Raw genomic sequence first — 20,356 nt, forward strand, 5'->3', positions numbered from 1 at the left:
TGTGTTTTGGAACATTGGACATGCTTTATTTCAGAACTTTTCACAATTTATTTAAACATCTCACATATACAAAATAGGTACAATAGACTTTGTGGTGTCATTTTTTGAGAGAGAGAGAGGCCGTCTAAAAACCAGAACTGGATGAAATATGTGCTGTCAGAATGAACACTGGGTGTGGGATTGGAAGAGTAAAAAAGCCTGAAAAAAACAAACAAAAACAAAACAAAATTTCCAGAAAGAAACTAAATTAAACAAAACAAAAAAAAAGACAGACATCAGGTTTAGAATCATTCCACCTGCTTAAAATGGGGGAGTATCAGAGGATGAAGGCAAAACTCCTCAAAGGTCAATACAAAGTAATACAGTAAAAAAGTGGTTTGTTCCACAGCTGCATATTAGCACCATAGATCTCTGCTTCAAGTAACTGAGCACCTTCCGATACGGGACAAAGCTTGAAGCATTAGAAGTCTCAACATCTCGGTTGTGGACCCAGGTTTTCTCAATAGTATTTTCTTTAGGTACAGGCATGAGGTAGTTTAAACCTTTTTTCATGGAAATTGTGGTTTTAAACCTCCTCTTTGGAAGATATACAAAGACCACAAAGTGATGCGTACTTTCAGCGTTTTTATTACACTTCTTTTATTTTTTACAAAAGGATGACATGATGTCCCACAACAAGGTGTTTTCCCGCGTCCCTTTGGGTTGCTGTATTAATTTGCATTGCACAAACGCTCCGATTAGTCCGTTCAGTCCTCTCCGATAGTTGCCCATCTTAAGCAAGTGGATGCGCAGAGAGAAATCAGCATTCAGTATAAAAAAAACAACACAGAAAGAAGGGCAGAGATTTTGTTTTTTCGTTCTTCCTCTCTTTTTTGGTGTTAATTTATCATGAGTCTATTTATTTGAAACAGACTGGGCCAATGTCCAAACCAAACTCCTGATCAGCTCCACCAATGTCCAAAGGTGCAATGTCGAGGATGGGAAGGCGAGATGGTTTATTTGTTCTGTACTCAATCACTGTCTTGCTCCACTCACCAGTGTGTGTCTGCAGGAGTAAAGAAAGAAAAGGAGAGATTAAAAGTCAGAATAGTGCAGCACAGACCGGACAATACAAGCTACAAAGCTGTGAGAAAGATTAGCTGTGTTTTGTCTCATCATAACTGTAATAATTCAGGATCTTCTAAACCAAACAGTGTCTCACTCATGAGGAAGTTTGAACAATAACAGTAGTGATGAAACAAGGCATCTAAAGAAGCAAAAAGCCACTCACAGTGCAGCCATCCTCCAGCACGGAGAAGGTGAAGCGGCTGTTGCCCTCGGCCCTCAGCTCCACATCGTTGGAGCCCTGGAGCACCACAGCCTTCTTCAGGTTGCCACTCTCACCATCCATGTAGGCAACGCTGTTCTTGCAGTGGTAGGTGATGTTTTGGCTAGCCTGGTTGGACAGCAGGCGCATGAAGGCGAGCTGGGTGGCCATGCTCTGGTGGCTGAGGTACTCATCGTTGTAGGTGAACTGCAAGAAGCAAAGAACAACAATCAGTATGTTGTATGAAGAGAATATTCCAATAGTTTGTTTGACTGAGAGAACTAAAATAATGAAATACGCCTCCTCTCTCACCTCAGTGCCACCGTTGATGGTCTCTCCGAACCAGACGTGCTTCTTGTTCTCGGTGCTTCTGAACCAGTTCTTGCGGGCGATGCTCTCAGGGTGGGCATAGATGCAGGTCTCGCGGGTGGTGAAGTCGCAGAAGACCTTGATGGCGTCGTTGATGCAGCCCTGGTTGGGGTCAATCCAGTAGAATCCTACAGGACAGCAAGAGAGTAGAATCAGACTGCTTTTGTTCTGTTTGAAAGCTTAGCTAAATGAATTACATGCTCCAAAGACAGACAGATTTACTAAATGTAGGACCATATTTGCCTCAAGAAAGTATCAGGGAAAGTCGAGCTTACCGCTGCTCCACTCGGGGTGGCTGAGCTTGATGTCACGGCAGGTGCGGGCGGGGTTCTTCCTGGATCCCTCAGGGGTGAGCAGGTTCTCGATCTGAGTGTTGAGTGACTTGATGGTGGCATCAACCTCGTAGTCCTTGGCTCTCATAGCAGGCTGATCGGCTCTGTACTCATCGTATCCGGAGACATCGTATCCGCCACCAGAGGGGCCAGCAGGTCCGGGCAGACCAGGAGGTCCAGGAGGACCCTAAGATGGATAAGACAGTGGATTGATATGCAGATAACAGTTGCAGGTGGATCCTTTGATGCATACTAGCACTAAACTGCCTTGTCCAAATAACCAAAAACAGTGTGAAGCTGTTGATGGAAAGTCAAACTTACGGCGGGTCCAGAGTATCCAGGGGGTCCACGAGCACCAGGAGCACCCATAGTACCATGGGCACCAGCTCTGCCGTCCTTACCAGCGGGTCCATGGGGTCCAGCAGGTCCCTGAAGAGGAGATTATCACATTATTACACAGTCAAATATTCATCTTTTTATGTAAAACCCTGCACCTTTAAATGTCTAATATTTGACGCTCTAGAGTTACAGGTGTTCTGTCAAATTAAGAGAGACTGTTTGTAAACTTCATCCTGTCCCAGTGGAACTTCACCTATTTTCTGTTACTGTGTGAATGTCATGTCCTGACACTGAATCAGGTCTCACTTATGGTAAAGTTTCAAAAGTGCGCACAATGGCTTCACTGGAACTTTTGTTTCTGCAGGTAGAAAAAATAAAATACTGATATATTCCAAGTAATAAGGATTCCACTCACTCTGGGTCCAGCAGGTCCGCTGGGTCCAGCAGAACCAGTGTCACCAGAAGGTCCCTGTGGGAAGAGAAAACATCACTGAATGAGCCTGTAGTGACAGCAAAAACTTTCTCTGTATGCAGCGTTTATATCATGGGGCTGTTGCCTATACTTTTGGATTCCATGCAGGTGTATCAGCATATGTAGCTGTATATTTATATTATGCAGGTGTGCAGCGACTCACAGAAGGTCCGGGCATTCCCTGGAGACCAGGATGTCCACGCAGACCCTTCATGCCTCTCTCTCCCTTGTCTCCGGCACCTCCCTTCTCACCACGGGCTCCAGCAGGTCCCTACAACAAACAAAGAAACATGCATGCACATTGCAGGGACATCATGTTGCCAGACTGGGATGCAATTTTCATTCAAACATTGAAATGCTGTAGATGTAGAATATCGGTTTATTTTTTATCCACTGCACACTGTTCTTTGTGTCATTTTTATGACTGTACTTGTTCATTGTACTTACAGCAGCGCCTCTAGCTCCGGCAGCACCAACAGGTCCAGCGGGTCCTCCTGGGCCCTAGGCAAAAGGAAAAACAGGAATGAAAAACATGAGTGAAGCAAACAAATGATTGTAGGTGCATTGTCCCAGAAAATGATGCTACTTGAAGATGGGAATTCAGTGATTAAAATAATTACAGCCTCTCCACGGTTTCCAGGTCTGCCAGCACCTCCAGTGGGTCCAGCAGGTCCAGGGGCACCAGCAAGTCCCATGGATCCAGCAGGTCCGGGCTCACCACGGTCTCCCTGAAAATTGTGGGTAAGGGCATATGTAGGTCAGAGCACAGTATATGTGTGTATTCTGTAAACATACATGGTGTATCGGAGGACATTACCTTGAATCCAGCAGCACCAGGACGACCAGGAGGTCCATCATTACCAGGGTTACCCTGTGGATGACAAAAATATTACAGTTTACATTAAAGCTCAAATTCGTGTCAGGTTACCATGTCAAACTGTAAATAAGATAATAGGCTAGCCTTCAAAAGAGATGCTCTTGTACTTGTTTTCAATGCAAACTGTGATATATGCTGTCTGTCTAGTTAAAGCAATTATACTGAATCAAGTAACATTACTTCTACGTGAAGTATGGGGATATTTTAATACTGTCTCCACATCTACCCGTATGCTATTATTGCACAAGTGGCAAACTAAATCCTTACCTCACGTCCAGCCTCTCCCTGGGGTCCGGTCATACCAGGCATGCCAATGTTTCCAGGGGGACCACGGGCTCCAGGAGGACCAGCAGGTCCAACTCTACCAGGCTCTCCCTGTAGTATGATACAGAGGAAGTCAGTGGTTTGAACACAGACAGAAGTTTAATATTATATGTGGACTAACTGAGTCAAGTGCAAGTAAAGTAATATGCATGCATTATATTTTTGAGCTTCTAAGAAATGCATGTGTTCATTTAGAGCATCCCACCAAATGGACATTGTGGCTGAAATTTTAAGCAACAACTATTTTTATATTGGTGTGATTTCTTTAATGATGCAGAATTTAAAGGCAAACAGTTGCAATCCAGTCCAGCTCAGACGTTTGTGCATTTTTAAAATCTTGCATGCATGAATCACAGGATAAAATAAAGTCTTCATTGTTTGTAATGATTAACTCTCAATATACAGTGTAGACAGTTCCATCATAGTGAGATACTACGTTTGAATGGCAAAATACTGTTATGAAGTAGCTTTCAGCAGGTCATAATACATCTTTTGGTTGAACTTACCACAGCACCAGCACCACCAGGTGTACCACGATCTCCTCTAGCACCAGGCAGACCAACGAATCCCTGAGGTCCAAGAAGACCGGAAGCTCCAGGAATACCATTAGGACCCTAAAACACCAAGATAAAACACATCATGAGTCACACATCCATGGGATGATGATCTAAAGGTTTACATGAGTACAAGAGAGGTCTGAGCTTGCTGTATTCATTGTTCTCAAAGTTATTAGTGCGCCATAGTCTCATATTTTTGCCTGAATAAAAGCGCTTTAACTCACAGGGGGTCCAGACTCTCCAGAGGGTCCCTTCTCTCCAGCTGGACCAGGAGGTCCCACCATTCCCTGCTCGCCAGAAGGTCCAGCGGGTCCAACATCACCACGGAGACCACGAGGACCATCCTTACCGGAGGCACCAGCAGGGCCAGGGGGTCCAACAATACCCTGAGAGGAGACGAGTAAGACAGTGGATTAATGCTGAGTGTATGTGTGTAAGTTTATCATTAATTGTAAATACAGAATTTATACTCACAGAGGGACCAGCAGCACCAACTCTGCCAGCAGCACCAGGGAAACCAGTCAGACCCTGAGCAGGAACACATACGGTGGTTATAGAGCAGTTATTAGTAATACCTGGTCAGTGTGTAGCCTTATATGTGAGCGGGCCTCAGAGTTAACATAAGAATATATTCTGACCATCCACAGGAAAAACATAAATCAGCATAGAATAGTCATACTTCGATTTCCTTCATCATTCTTTATTTTTTAGGCAGATATTTACACAAGGCCAAAAGCAAGCCCCATATTGCTGAATGTAATCAGTCAAGCTGCAAGAAAATTTGTCGTCATTGAGTTTATTTAAACAATAGCAGAACCAAAAGATCTAATGCTCATCCTCTGATATTTTTCTCCGATCCTTAGATGTTCAGCGGAATTTTAGATTTCAATTTCTACTCACTGTATGCGCTGATAGCTTTGATTTGATTTGGAAGACCTACAGAACTTATGTGAATGTGTGTGGCAGTGAATGGATCTGTGCATTTGTGTGTTTCAATACTCACAGAGGGACCAGTGTCTCCACGAGCACCAGCAGGTCCAGAAGGGCCAGAAGGACCCTAGACACCCACAAAAAGAAATCATTACTCATATGAGTATAAAAAGTACAATTGTAAATTTATACTAAAGTGCTACTGCAAAGCTGATACTGTCTGAACTTTTGAAGTCATTCCTTTCTGACATCTGAATAACATTTTGCTGCTTCCTAAATCATAAGTTGAGTCTGGTATACTGCATCCATTCCAGTTGGATTAGATTTGCCAAGGTGCAATGCGACGTGTGTGTCCAGTGTGAATGGTACTAACAGCAGGTCCAGACTGTCCAGCGGGTCCAGCAGAGCCAGAGGGGCCAACTTCTCCCTTTCCACCAGCAGGTCCACGCTCTCCTCTTGCTCCAGCCTGACCATCAGCACCCTGTAGGGAGGGAGAAGGTGCAGAGCTGGGTCAATATCTGGGAAAGCATGTGTGTGTGTTTATGTAATTGTTAGTTTATCTACATGCGTTGATGATAATTTGGGGAATTGAGAAGATGTATGAATGGCACGGTATATTTGAATAATGTGTGGGCTTACAGGGGGTCCAGCAAATCCAGGAGCTCCAGCAGGGCCAACCTCTCCACGCTCTCCCTGTGGACAAGCAGTAGGTCAGATTGACTGCTCTCTGTTTTTCTAAGGTCCCCAGTGATGGAGGTGGCATCTGTTAATATAAAGAAAATGATCCATAGCTACTTACAGAGGGTCCACGGGGTCCGGCAGGTCCGGCAGGTCCAAAGGAACCACTCTCACCCTGTAGGAGAGAACAGGAAGTGTTTTATTAACTTAGCATTAGTCAGTCTATCTACCCATCCATCTATGTGTTGATACTAACCGAAAGCAGTGGAATGTACATTTTTTGTATCTGATAATTTCTGTTTATTTTGGTCAAAAATCAATCAGTAAAAAGATAATCAGATGATGTGAATTCCATAACTTGCAGATACAAATGCTACAAATGGCAACTCCTTGTTTGTTAACTAATTCTATTATTGTTGTATGGGCACTATCAGTCAAAAGTTTGGACACACCTTCTCATTCAATGCTTTTTTTTAATCTATTTGCATTATTTCCTACATTGTAGATTAATACCAAATATTCACATTTTTTTTGTTTACAACATAGTTCCATATGTATACGTTTTTAAGTTTTGATATTTTCAGTAATAATCTACAAGGTATAAAATAACTAAATAAAAAAGCAATGAATGAGAAGGTATGTCCAAACTTTTGACTGGTAGTGTACTTCTGTCTCTTTAGGTTGTGTTTGTAGGCCAATGCATATGCAAAATGGCACTGCAAAAGCTCACCATTCCAAACTGCACAAAAATTAAAATAAAGATACTTCAAATCTGTTAAGCCTGGTTTGATACATTTATTTCTATTCTATAACCGCCGTTGTCTCAGTGAATTGTAGGTGAGTCATTTATGTAATGCTATAAAACAGCCATTAGATGGCAGTGTTGAGGTTCTAGCTTCAGACACAACTCAAGGTTGGGGGTAATTAAACATTTTATTGCAGTAGAGTGGGAGCTCTGTGGAGAAGGTGTTAGCTGAATAAGCAAATAAATTACAACAGTGTGGACTCTGTTGATTGCTTTCTAATGTGGGTCACTGCTACTGGAATCTGTCGGCCATCTTGAATTATGTTGGTGGCAGCCATTTTTTAGGTCACATGAAAAACCTATATATATTTGTTGACGTGATATGATCCAGAGTAAATCCTAACCACTTCGCATTGCATGTTTCTGTCAGGTACGTGTTTTTTGGCAAATATTACACTAACTTACCTTGTCACCATTGGCTCCAGTGGGTCCAGGGGGTCCAGCAGGTCCAGGCATACCCTAAAAAGACACGAGAGGACACACTGACACCAGGACTCTAGTGGGAATACTCAAACTGAGGAAAACGGATCACAAATTTCATGTGAGGTGAAAAATTGGTAGAACGAAACTTACACGGGCGCCATCTCTTCCAGCATTGCCGTCAGGGCCTCTGTGTCCAGCCTCTCCCTGTAGGAGAAGAAGGAAGAGGGTGAAATACAGACAGTGATATGAGAAACATTCCACCCCTACTAACTGATTTGCAGGTTGCAGATTTTTAAAACTCACCTTCTCTCCCTTGCCTCCAGGAGGACCGGCGACTCCACGCTCACCAGGCATGCCACCAGGTCCCTGATGTCCAGGAGCACCAGCATTTCCGGCAGCACCAGGCTCTCCCTGGGAGTAGACAGGACAAATTTTGGTTCATTATCGCACAAGGCACATCACCAGATAAACAATTTTTTTTTTTAACTTCACAAGAACTTATCTGCTGCACTAAGTCATTGTAATCTCTTACAGTTTCCCATCATCGTACCTTGCCACCATCGGGTCCAGGGGCTCCAGCGGGTCCACGGACTCCAATTGGTCCCTGAGCTCCGGCAGCTCCAGCAGCACCAGGGTTACCACGCTCTCCCTGTAGAAGGACACACATATGTTTTACTATTTATCTGCAAAACTAATCTTCCACAAAGAGACGAGTTTAGCTTAGCTTCGGAAAACGGGACATGGACAGGTGATCTCACCTTTCCACCAGCAGGTCCAGCAAGTCCCTGGTCTCCTGGGATACCCTACAGAAATATGGTAAATGATTGGTCAGTGATGTACCACACATCTATTAATACAATTATCTGTTGATTTACTATGATGCAACTGTGTGTGTGTTTGTTCACTTACTCTGTCTCCGGGCTTGCCACCCTCTCCAGCAGGTCCAGCGGGTCCAGGCAGACCCTAAAAATGTCAAGACGCAACATCAGCTCCAATGGCATCAACAGGAAGGCAGTGAAGGAGCCAATTTTAAGTTGTTGACAAAAACTTCTTGAGAGAATTGGTGTAGAAGCGTGTGTGTGTGTTTTCCCATTCTTACTATGAATGGCGGGAAGAAAACACAACTACAGCTACAACGACTAAGTGACTAGTTGTCCACTGTTAAATTAATCTGAAACTACTTTGCTAATTATTTAGTATGTTTTGTTAAAGGAAAATATCCCCTATTAATCAGAGAATCAAAAATGAATATCTTCTTGATTCTTTACTCCTTTCTAAAAGTAAACAGAATTTCTTTGGGTTGCAGACAAAACAAAACATTTTAATCTGCCATTTTGGACTTTAGAAAACATATTGTCTAACAACTTCTAGACCAAATTAATAAAGAAAATGACTGACAAATTAATCAGTATTGAATGAAAACACAACAATCCCTCGAGGACAGTACAATGGCGTGTTGTTTCATGCAGTAAAATTTATATAGATATTTAATGGATCCGAACCTGGAAGCCAGGAGCTCCAGCAGATCCCTGCTCTCCCTTCTCACCAGGGCCGCCCTATACCAAGACAGAAAAAAGAGTTATTTGAGTTAAAATGGCACTGTGATGGTTATTGTAACAAAAACATATGAAAATGTTGTTTTTGGGTATTGAGATCCACTCATGTGATGTATATAAGGACACTTACAGCAGGTCCAGTGGCGCCAGTGGCTCCATTGTTGCCATCAGGTCCAGGGGGTCCCTAAACACAAACACAGCAACAACATGTCATGTAACAACTGGCAATGAAGGAGTTCTTTGATGTGCAAACTATCTGGGTGTTTAGTTTTTCTATATTATTGTATTATGTTCTTTTATTGACTTACTCTCAGTCCAGCGGGTCCAGTGGCTCCCTTGTCTCCAGGCTTGCCAGGGTCGCCCTAAGGTAAAAAAACAGGTTGTGGTAAAAGTTGAAAAACAGAAAAGAATGTAATTGCTTTAAACAGGTCTGGCTTCATTTGTGCTTACAGAAGGTCCTTTGGGTCCAGGGAAACCAATGTTTCCGGGCTGGCCTCTAGGTCCAGTTGGGCCAGGAGGTCCGACGCGGCCATCTTGTCCAGCAGGACCCTGGAGCAGGATACAAAAGGGCACCACAATGAGACCACCAAAAATGCATGTATTTGTAAGTAAATGTCTGCAAGAATAACAAAAATGAATTCTATCCTGGAGTAAGATTCAGATTTACTCACAGCAGGTCCCTCCTTTCCTGGGGGTCCAGAGCTTCCAGGGCTTCCGGGGATACCCTATGAAAAATAAACATTGATTTGTCATGTAGATGTAAGTATGTCATCAATTTATAATTTTATAATTGACTTCCTTCACCCAAAATTTTCAGTCAGGTACTAACCCCCTTATAGCATTACTTCTGTAAACTGTTCCACTTGCTTCAGGCCTCTTTAGCCTTTGTGGTGTCTATGAATCTTTACTTGCAGATATTAGATCTATCGCTGTTCAAAAACAGGAATTAGCAAAAGACTTACCCTGAGTCCAGCGGGTCCAGGCTCACCAGCACGGCCAGCATCTCCGGGGGGTCCACGAGGTCCACCAGAACCAGTAGAACCACGAGCACCGGGCATACCCTATGGGAAGGATGGAATACACAAATTATTAGGAGAAAATTTCACAATGTGACTAAATGTTGGCTGTGTTCGGAAATGAAAGAAATTTCTTATTGAATACTTACAATGGGGCCAGTTCTTCCCTCAGCACCAGGCATTCCACGGCTGCCAGAAGCGCCCTAAAGGAGACACACAGGCATTAATAGCTGATCCTGGTAACATGCTCTGGAATCAGTAGGTTGAAGTATGGTTGAAACCTGACTGTAAAGATGCCAGTCTGCTGGTACTCACTCTAGCTCCACGGTTTCCAGCAGGGCCAGTGGCACCAAGCTCACCAGAAGGTCCTCTCTTGCCCTCCTCACCCTGAGGTCCGGGGGCCCCCTGAGGTCCAGAGTTACCCTGAAGAAGGCAACATAGGTGTTGATGGCAAAGGTCATAAACTGAATATGCAGAGATTCTCAGAGGTGAAAATTTTAATGAATTAATTCAATTAGGATGTGAACTTACAGGCTCTCCTTTGGGTCCACCATCTCCCTTAACACCCTGAGCACCAGGATCTCCCTAAAATAGATAGAGATAAACAGATTCAGTTAATCAAAAGAGCAACATCTGCGGCGTACTGTGATCACATGGTGGTGGTGCTTCTTCATGTTTATTGGTGCTGTTGTGTGGCTTGTATACTCACAGCCAGGCCTCTAGGTCCAGTAGCACCCTGAGGTCCCTGGGGTCCAGGTCCTCCTCTTGGTCCAGGGAAGCCAGGTGCTCCAGCAACACCGGGGGTACCCTAAACAACAGACATGACAGCCAGGTCAGCATCATGCTATCACCTTATTCTTTCTGACCATATTTTACACCAGAATAAAAAACTGCATCCTTCTATTAGTTTATTTAAATCATGTTCTGTGATAGAAACAGTGTATATGGGTTACAGACTGCTGGTACCTCTACATGACCCTAGATAACCTTTCACCTATGTGCTTCTAGTCAAATTAGAATACTTACAGCAGCTCCCTTGGCTCCGTTCAGGCCATTAGCACCAGGGTTACCCTAGAAGGAAAGCACATGAAATAATACATTTACTGTCAACATCTCAGAGTTTCAGAATTGATTAATGTAGTCTGGAAAGTCATATCTCTTTAAATATCAGGATGAAATCAAAGATGTAAAGTCAACTCAAGGACTGCATGCAGGCGTCAAGAAAATTAGCAGGGCAGCAACATCTTTGTATACTTACAGGAGGACCAACGGGGCCAACAGCACCATTGGGTCCGGGCTCTCCTCTAGATCCCTGAGGTCCACTTGGGCCAGTAGCTCCTGCAGGTCCAATCTCTCCCTGTCAATGACAGAAATGCATCCTCAGTCAAGCAATTATCAGTGTTTTTGGTGTTTCACTGATATCACATTTAATATCCTACTGTTGCTCTGTCTGTCGGTGTTTTGATTTGCATTTAAGTGGACAGCTATAAATGAAAATCTGAGGTGTTAAAATGAAAGTTCTTTTCATGTCAAAAGCAGTTCGGGGTGACTGGATCTCTTAAATATGTTATTAATTCCCTTGGGGATACTGTGTGGGAAGACATCAGGATGAGTTTGGATTTCAGACAGATGCCTTGACTCTATGTCAATAAAAACTGTCTCTTGTTCAGATCCTAAACATGAAACTCTCTGGAAAGATTTGCAACAAAAGCTGACTTCACATGTACCTTGGGGCCGGGGCCACCGGGGAAACCTGGGGGACCAGCAGCACCGAGGGGACCCTGGATGAAGGAGGAGCAGACAAGATGTTAGAATACAGGCCAAAGTTCATGTTAAGGTCAAAATCTGACATGGACAAAATAGGATATTGCACATCATGATTTATTAACAATGATAAAGGGGTTTAAAGGGCAGATAATTACAGCAGGGCCAGCGGGTCCAACGTTGCCATCAGCACCACGAGCACCAGCGGGGCCAGCAGGGCCAGCGCGACCTCTCTCACCAGGCAGACCACGAGATCCCTGAAGATAAGACACACATCATTATGTTCACTGCATATAGGTGGCAAAAAACAAGAAAAATGAGTTCAAACACATCCACCTTAGCTGTGATAATCTAACAAAAGATTATACATAAATGCGGCAAGCTTATACAAAATACTGTGTTCCCATCATTTTGCATTGGCTAAACATGCTTAATATTGATAGTGTCACAAAAATCTAAGTAAAATGGCTTTGTGCATAAAAAGTAAATCTTGAGCTTAATCAGAAACTTACAGCCAGTCCAGGACTTCCAGCAGCTCCGTGGGCACCAGGCTCACCCTATAGGAGAGGCAGGAAAGGGATATGATGAGGTATTTGGATGTGTTGCAAGGTTATTGGTTAGCAGGTGAAAAATGCACATTTTCAGATTTACCGCTCACTATTCAATGCAAAAGAGAAACTGTGTACTCATGTTTTCTTTCAAGTAGGTGGACAGCAAAGATTAACAATAAAGGACCAAGAGAAACTAGGAGCCAGTTGTTGATGCAGTCATAGGGATGTTAGAAGATGCTTTACCTTGGGGCCAGCACCACCGGGCTCTCCCTTGCGTCCATCCAGACCAGTGTAACCCTGAAACATAGAAGTACAGCGATGATGTCTACAGAGAGGTCACATTTAAGTTAATATACGTCAAAAAAAATGCACTGCACTGCTCCAGAGATTAATACAAAAAATAAAGGGAAACGAGTAAGAAACTATCAATGTTACAGTAGACAATGCAGGATTTCAAGGGAATAAGTTTGTGGCTCAGCAAGAAATACGCTTGTCTGAATTCTGTTACTGGGTCAAGTGGCAGAGGAGTCATTCAAAACATCAAATAAAGTGAAATGTGGTTTCATTCCAATCTTCAAGTCTGGCTGTAGCTTATATTGAGAACACTTTCAGTTCCTAACAGCCTCAAAGATGTCAGAGGTAAAGTTTTCTGTCCATCCAGACATTTTCAAGCAAAAAAGGGGCAAAAACTTCAGGGGTGCAGGAGGTGAGATCCATATTCACTCCCAGTGGTGCTCATTATAGGACACGATGCTCCGTAATGTTTAAATCCACTTTCTACACAGCACAGGTGTCTCTTTTCCTCCACTGTATTCTGCTTTGGAGTAATTGTTTTTCAAGTCGGTGGAACTGAGGTGAGCGGGTAAAGTTGAGGTCAAGCAGAGGAAAAGATGGACACTCACTCTGTGTCCCTTCATTCCTGGAAGTCCAGGGGTTCCGGGGAATCCACGAGCACCCTGCAAATCAAAAGAGGAAATATTACTCTCATATACTTCACATTGGCAATACAAATGTTTGTGGTCTGTTGTCATTGTCCATGTTTTAGTGCAAATCTCAGTCTCACCTGAGGTCCGACGACACCTCTGTCTCCGGGCTTGCCAGGTCTGCCATTGTTACCCTGTGAGTCAATGAAATAGATAGAATATTTAAACCAGAAACTACAACAGCAACTCAAAAAGTGCTTGTAAAAAATGTGCACATACGTCCTCTCCAGCTTTGCCAGGAGGTCCAGGGGGGCCACGAGCACCAACGGGGCCCTGGGAAAGAAAACAAGAGCATGAGAGTTGAACTATCAAGATGACATCGAATGAGCAAGTCTGAAAAGAGAGACAATCTCAAATCAATCAATAATAATCTGAAACTGTGAATAGTTTATAGGATGATCTTACAGTCTGTCCGGGCTCTCCAGGCTCACCAGCATGTCCGGTGTGTCCCTGAGGTCCCTGTTGAATGAGAGGAGGCAAAGAAATAAGTCGTAATGTAAATAAAATAAAAGCAGATCATTTTGTAGGGTACATTTTGGTGGTTATTTGTACTTACAGGGGGTCCAGGAGGTCCGGGAGGGCCTCTTGCACCCATCAGGCCCTGAGGAGGAAAAATAAGTTAGCAATCAACCCTCAAATGTCTGGAAATGAGTGTTAGTGTTATTCATATTAATGTTTATGTGCATGTGTTGTTGTGTTGGGAGGAAGAAAGGGGCCCTCACCATGGGTCCGGGGCCGGGATCAGGAGCTTTTGCACCATCATACTGAGCAGCAAAGTTCTGTTAAAGAAAAACAAAACAGATTAATCCCACTGACAAATATTTGCGTAAATACTGATAAACCTGGTAAACCTGAATCAAACATAGCCGTAATTAATGCAGTTTTACTAGTTCAACTTTGTGTCACAAAAACTAAATCATTAAAAAAAATGACAAAAAATATTTTCAAGCATATCACAATTGATATTTGTTTGGTAAATCAGAACTTAATTCACCATACTAGAAACTGGAAGTGGCCTCTGAATATTTTTTTTAAGGTCGGCAGACTTAGAATATATTTCAGTAGTGCACCGATAGTGACCTAATTCTGCGTAAGAGGTCAAATGGGTGGAGGACAAAAGGTCAAAGGTCACAGAGTTAGTACATCATAAATCAATGAGCTCAACAGAGGTCAACGAATAAAATCCAGTCTGTCTTTTATGGAACTTGTCAGGGAGAATGCCAAAGGTAAGTCAAATTCTATACATTCATCTTTCTAAGTCACAAGAAACATCCCAAGTCGTTTTACAGCCGGTACACACAGTCAGTCACAATTTCAACATATCTGGACCACATTTGCAATAAACAAGGCCAATGCATGCTGCTTATTTTGCAAGTACAAACAGTGGACTTACTCCTCCAAGTCCAGGGGGACCAGGGGGGCCAGGGGGGCCGGGGAGTCCGGGTTTGCCATCTTTTCCATTAGGGCCCTGAGGACCCTGTAAAACACAGACATCAGTGTTATTTAATGATCCGCAGCTTATGCTTCAGGCGAGTTTTGCAGGAAAGTCTCATCTGTTGTGGTTCTCAAATTCTGTTTCATATGTAAATCAATGCGATGAATACACACAAAGCTGAACTACTGTTGTAGCAAATTATGGTTTTCTAGAATATAATAAGTGGGTCGAATTTCTGAAATAGAAAATAAATGTAGAAAGCAGTAAAATGCATCAAGTCAGGCCCAAATATCATCTATCATATCTGTTTCCGCTAATACATACTATCATGAAGGGCTAAGACTTGTGCTAATGGTGATGTAAACAAAGGGGTGTGGCCTGCTGAGGTTAAAAGGTCACATGATGTCAACAAACACTTTGCCAAAGGTGCTTCATAAATATCACATCAAACTTAAATTACATATTGGCTGATTTGATCAAAGGAAGCAGAGTTTCACTTCAGCTTACCCTGTCACCTCGAGGTCCTTTGTCTCCTCTGGGACCCTGCGGCACAGAAAGCACCCAGTCAGACCAAACACGGAGCAGATGGCTCAGTTTATTGCTTTAGCAATGTGTCAGCTTCAAACTATTCGTCTAGCAAAACAGGCCATTGCATCTAATCTAAATCACACTAAAAGTAGCTAAAGAATCCAAGAACCAGATTTGAATTATATCCAAAAGATCTGGTGTGTGTTAGTATCAGCAAAATGTGTAAATAAACCAACTTGACCTTACAGTAAGAGGACAAGCAAGTTAAAACACATTACAGACCAAACATGACAACAATGCTACTTGATATTTTCTAATCCTGACTATGCTCCATGTGTCTGATATGCCACACTCTGGGTGCTACATGACATATAAGAACAACATTATGAGCTCACCTTGACGCTTCCCTAAACAGAAAAGAAGATAAATAAATGTAAGATTTATTTACTCAGTCTTTTCAGGGTTTCACACATCATTCCATGCGTTGGCTGCATTAAGCATTCGGCTTTGTTTTCTAGTGCGTAAGCGTAATGATGAGTGGCCATTGTAAAAAATCAAAGCGCTCAACATGCAGAAACACCATTAGAATGACATACAAAACATGCATGTGTAGCTATGAGAATGAATACGAGAACACAGCAGAGCAATGTGCATGTTGAATAACTGATAAACAAGTGCACAGAGACGCTGAGATGCGACATAAAGCTTTCCAAACCAGACTCAACAATGTCTTAGCGGTAAGAGCATGTTAGTCCAATAATGGAATAAATGGCTTTCTGACAAAATCAAATACTGTCCCTTAAAATGCTGCTGCTGAAGCTGCAAACACCATGCTGACAAGTGTTTCCTTTGAGGCAATCTCAAATATGAGCAGAGGTATTTAATCATAGGTAATCCAGGTACTGTATTCTTATATTACACTCATCAATTAAGGGTAAAAATCTTCTGTTTTTACTTTTATCTAAGCTGAAGATGTGAGCCTGTACTCACTGCTCTGAGACCAGGTTTCTGTTCTTAAATCAAATTCAGATCAAGGGGCAGAGGAAGACTCCAAACTGATCCAAAGCCAGCTGGTAGGGGCAAACCTCCCTCTGCCCCCTCTCCGCTGTCCTCAGAAAGGATCCTTTGTACCAGGCCCCATGGGTGCCTCAGCTCAGCGGTTTTAGCTTTCATTGACACAAACTTTATCCAATAGGACCCTGGCCTATTCATCCACAGGAAGGGAGAAAACTGCAAGAAATAACTTCCTAAATTCCTAAATGAAATGCTCTGCCATAGCTGAGATTGCTCTCATGGTCAAGGATGACCGAGACCCTCTTTTGCTGGATGTTACGCAGGTTTTGGAAGAAAAAAAGGCACAGTGACAAGGTAAAGCTATCTTTAAGATGTACAGTATTGTTTTCATGCATGTGTACTAACCGAGTCTGTGGCATCGCGGAGATGACGGGGAGGAAGAGGCAGAAGAGGGCAGGGAGACAAAAGGGAATATTCCGTTAGAACATTATAAGCATTTTAGGGCAAAACCTGAAAAAGAAACAAAGTAATTTCCACCCATCTATATTCTGGCTCAATTTCTTAACCACTTCTTCACTACATTTTCCTCTGCATGACAAAAAAAAAGCCTGGAAAAGCAAACACAGTGGCCTAGAGACGACAGCTTTCTGGAGAACTAAGATTGCACGTGTTCATGTAGGAAATCATTACAGTCGGTGCTGCCACATCTGAAACAAACTGCAGAGAATATTTAATGTGAAATACAATGTTGAGCTTTTTCTGCATTCTTGTAACTTTCTTCTGAAGCACAAACACTGTGCTACAGCTTGGGACTATCTATACTCATCATCTGTATCTGTAAATGTGGATTAAATTCTTCAGTTGTATCTGAAACTATTCCAGCTACTTGCTAACATCCTGCTTGCTCTGTAACATGTCTCAGCCCAAATGTAAATGTAGCTGAGGGCCACGTCTGAACAGTTTGTGAATCATAGCAAACCTCTTTAAACTGTCTAGCTGTGTAATGAATGTGAATCTCACTGCTACAGCATTCCACATATTAATGCTGCAGCTGCTAACAGGCCTGAGCAGGTACTTCATGCCCTTGGGACAGACATAGTTGGGCTGCTACTGCAAACAGCAACTACATAATCTGTGATGTGGATGTACTGATGTTAGTTTAGCTGCATTGATGTCTAAAAGTGGATTTTATATTGTTTGAAAATGGTAAATTCTGGTCTGGTCTAATCACTGAATTCTTCACTGGTTGCTGATGTTTGTTTCTTTCATCTGTTCTGTGCTGAAGTTGAATATCAGCCGCCCTCTTTGAATCTGGACCAGCTGATCCTGGCTGAGTTTGGCACAGCTGAGACCTCCCCATGAACTCTATGTCCAATCTAGACCACAAGGTGGGGCTGTTGGAGGCTCAAAACGGAGGTGAGACTATTATTTTTGCTATTTTATGGAATATAACAATGTAAAAGTCAAGCTGCTTCAACTTCAATTTATATCTTGAAAGTTTATATCTAATTTGTTCTTTATTTTGACTTATATTCAGCAACACTGGCAATAACTTCAACAAAAGTTGCAAAAAAGACTACTTTAAAGACCTAATAATATTTAACTAGATTTTAATGGAATTTTGTGTCATTTCTGCTTTAGCTTTGATAAAATTTTTGAATGTTTAAGAAGGAAAAATCAAATCGGTGCCAAGTAGATGTTTGCATCCACAGCCACCAGGGGGAGACATTGCAGTTTCCTATAATAAAGCTTCATTCCCTGGATGTCTGGATGGAACAATGTGTACAACGCCCCATAAAGCTTTTCATCCTACTTCTAAAAGAAAATCCACATTTGGCCTATTTTCGTAACTCCACATGCATTAAAAGTTTCGAAAAGACACTACGCCGCCTACTTAAACGTCTCTTTCAAAGTGAGAAAACTTTTTTCTTTTTCTTTCAGCAGTCTCCCTCTCGGAAACTAATCAAATCATGATAATTGTATCCTTGGAAAAGAAAGAGGAAAAAGAACTGAAGAATCCTCTGCATGAGCTCAATCCGTCTGAGTTTTATTCAGCAGTGCTTAGAGCTGTCTTCAGGTTGATGTAAGTCCCAAACCAAAGCCAAAAAGATCCTCAAGCAGTGGGACCCGAAAAAAATATCCATCACAGACAAAAATAGCAGATATTCAAACTTACATTGACATGATGCTAGGTATGAAGTTACTGCAAGCAGCAACAGAATCCGGGTATCCACAAAGCTGAGCATGTCTAAGCAGACATGCAGACTCCTTGTGCTGCTGAGCCCCTGTTTTTAAACCACCTTCAAGCAGGCATACAGTTGTGGTGACGCGAGTAACTCCAAACTAAGCAGAAACCTGCTGCCGTGATGCTAGAATAATAAAGTTCTATCAGGCCTATTTATACGGCAGGAGGGTCCCTGGTCTGCGTGTCAAAAGTCAGCCCACCGACCAATGAGAGGAGAGAAACCCAATCTGACTCCCATCCCTCCGCAGCTCGGAGTCAGTCATGTGGTCCTGCATCTCCCTGCCTCCTCTCCACCAGAACGCGTTTGGCAAAGCTTTGGCGATGATGACGAGTGCAACGTTTTAATTAGATCCATTCTTTTTGAGGACGTGGACAGCGTCGAGGTTTAAAAGAGAGAAGAAGGCCTACTTTTTTTCCCTTCTTACGGGCTGCAGTGAATCCGGAGTGTCAGTGCTGAGACACGGGCGCCGGGCATTCAACCTTGCGCGCAGTTTGGGTTCGTGCGTAAAATGTGTCCGATTTGGTGTGCGTTTTGTGGGCATCATTTAGCACCGATTGGACCCGGGTCCTTGTCTTCTGCGTTGGATTTTATTTACAAAAATAAGCTTAGATTTTATTTTTTCAGTTGTTGATCTAGCCTGCCGGAGTTTGTTTGGAGTGGACTCGTATAGTGCCATTTTTACGCACTGATTTATGGAAAAAATCTGATACCCGAGCCTCCATTTCCATTGCTTTGGAAGGCAATCTAGTGACAGTATTTCTGTTTCGTATTACATGTGACTGAAACCAAGCAGATTTTGTGTCATATTTCATTTCTCCTTTCAAACACAAGCATTTCTCACTTTCAACTGTGTTTCAAAATAAAAGTGTTTTCTGTCCCACATCTGGACTTTCTGCCCAGGTTCTAAACACTTCACATCTGCCAGAGTTGCTGGATTTATAATAAACCAAAATTGCTTAAGCATTTACTCTGTGAAAGTCTATCAGTGGAATGCAGTGGTTCACATAAAATGCACAAACACTGCTGGAGCTTCAGACTGACAAAAGGCAGGTGTGAGGAGAGCTCTAATTTCTACCTCTCTCTCGCTTTCTCTGCAGCTCTTACCTGCCCACATGACCAGACATGCCATCTACTCTACTACTACTTCAAATACACTCAGCCTGGCCCTCATGCTGCCATATATCACACACTCTCAATCCATTTTAGTGATCAGAGTGCACAGCATAAACAGTTTTCTATTGTACGTTATTGTCACATCTTCATGAAGGCAATGTTTAACTACCATCATTTCTTGAGCATCCATGAATAAGACACCAAAAAGGAATATATTGGGTGAGGTTAATTTCATCTGTGTGGCACAGTTTAGGCAGCTGTGTGTCTTAGCTTGTAAAGGTTTGTGGAGTAAACCTATGTAGTCACTTAATGTGAGATTATTATCGCTTTTAAATCGTGTTCTGTGCCCCTTCAAAGAGACTTTTGAATCAAAAATGTTGAGTTGCAAAAGACACTTTGCTGGGCTTTTACACTTTATACAGTAAGAATTACATGTTTTACGGCTTATGTTGATGAAAATCTTGTGTCTAAATAATCCTAAAGCTCCTTGTTGTAGTAAACACCCATCTCAGTGTCCATTAGCCCACTCAGAATGACTACTGAGGCATTATAGGGGTTACCAGGGTTACATCCTGGCTCATTCTGCAACAGTCTACTCATCTATCCCAAATAACAGCACAGCTCTTCCTTCCCTCCTACCCATGAGCAGGCCTGTTATCTTTCCTCCCCCCTGTGTAGCAGGGAAAAAAAACTAATTGGTGGACCCTCTCCGACAACTTCACCTCAAGTCTTCCCCGA

The 20,356-nt window shown here is 42.7% G+C and overlaps 1 protein-coding gene and 1 long non-coding RNA gene across 5 annotated transcripts in view; one reads left to right on the top strand and one right to left on the bottom strand.

Annotated features, from left to right (window-relative positions):
• col1a2 (collagen, type I, alpha 2) lies at positions 1-18,638 on the bottom strand. Of its 2 annotated transcripts, XM_051955755.1 has the most exons (50): positions 18,436-18,638; positions 16,898-16,902; positions 15,225-15,260; positions 14,676-14,759; positions 14,005-14,061; positions 13,839-13,883; positions 13,688-13,741; positions 13,502-13,555; positions 13,363-13,416; positions 13,202-13,255; positions 12,543-12,596; positions 12,261-12,305; positions 11,907-12,005; positions 11,712-11,765; positions 11,243-11,341; positions 11,011-11,055; positions 10,694-10,792; positions 10,516-10,569; positions 10,300-10,407; positions 10,134-10,187; positions 9,931-10,029; positions 9,640-9,693; positions 9,419-9,517; positions 9,277-9,330; positions 9,099-9,152; positions 8,915-8,968; positions 8,322-8,375; positions 8,171-8,215; positions 7,963-8,061; positions 7,716-7,823; positions 7,563-7,616; positions 7,395-7,448; positions 6,306-6,359; positions 6,146-6,199; positions 5,880-5,987; positions 5,580-5,633; positions 5,051-5,104; positions 4,801-4,962; positions 4,526-4,633; positions 3,963-4,070; positions 3,636-3,689; positions 3,439-3,546; positions 3,266-3,319; positions 2,982-3,089; positions 2,762-2,815; positions 2,329-2,436; positions 1,951-2,194; positions 1,619-1,803; positions 1,271-1,513; positions 1-1,045 (listed from the first exon to the last, which is right to left on the bottom strand). In XM_051955755.1, the coding sequence occupies exons 1-50, from the start codon at positions 18,503-18,505 to the stop codon at positions 899-901; spliced, it is 4,059 nt and encodes a 1,352-aa protein (XP_051811715.1). In that variant the 5' UTR covers positions 18,506-18,638; the 3' UTR covers positions 1-898. The 2 variants fall into 2 exon arrangements, with proteins under 2 accessions (XP_051811715.1, XP_022069292.2); XM_022213600.2 differs by lacking the exons at positions 16,898-16,902; positions 18,436-18,638 and adding an exon at positions 15,641-15,658.
• LOC110964783 (uncharacterized) overlaps positions 15,767-20,356 on the top strand; it is a 22,642-nt gene continuing 18,052 nt past the window's right edge. For all 3 annotated transcript variants that reach the window (XR_007945139.1, XR_002596615.2, XR_007945138.1), the window contains exons 1-2: positions 15,767-16,613; positions 17,545-17,675. This is a non-coding gene — a long non-coding RNA (uncharacterized LOC110964783). The remainder of the gene's footprint in view (positions 16,614-17,544; positions 17,676-20,356) is intronic.

This window comes from Acanthochromis polyacanthus, chromosome 11 (assembly GCF_021347895.1).
Source record: "Acanthochromis polyacanthus isolate Apoly-LR-REF ecotype Palm Island chromosome 11, KAUST_Apoly_ChrSc, whole genome shotgun sequence".
NCBI classification, from domain to species: domain Eukaryota; kingdom Metazoa; phylum Chordata; class Actinopteri; family Pomacentridae; genus Acanthochromis; species Acanthochromis polyacanthus.

What these genes read in the sequence shown, in the direction of transcription:
- col1a2 (XM_051955755.1), bottom strand. Translation starts at nt 18,505, where the DNA reads ATGCTCAGCTTTGTGGATACCCGGATTCTGTTGCTGCTTGCAGTAACT. An exon ending in CTGGAAGTCCTGGACTGGCT is followed by an intron (nt 12,006 to 12,260) that starts GTAAGTTTCTGA and finishes TCTTATCTTCAG; the next exon opens with GGATCTCGTGGTCTGCCTGG. An exon ending in GTGGAGACACTGGTCCCTCT is followed by an intron (nt 5,105 to 5,579) that starts GTGAGTATTGAA and finishes GTTCCTGCTCAG; the next exon opens with GGTCTGACTGGTTTCCCTGG.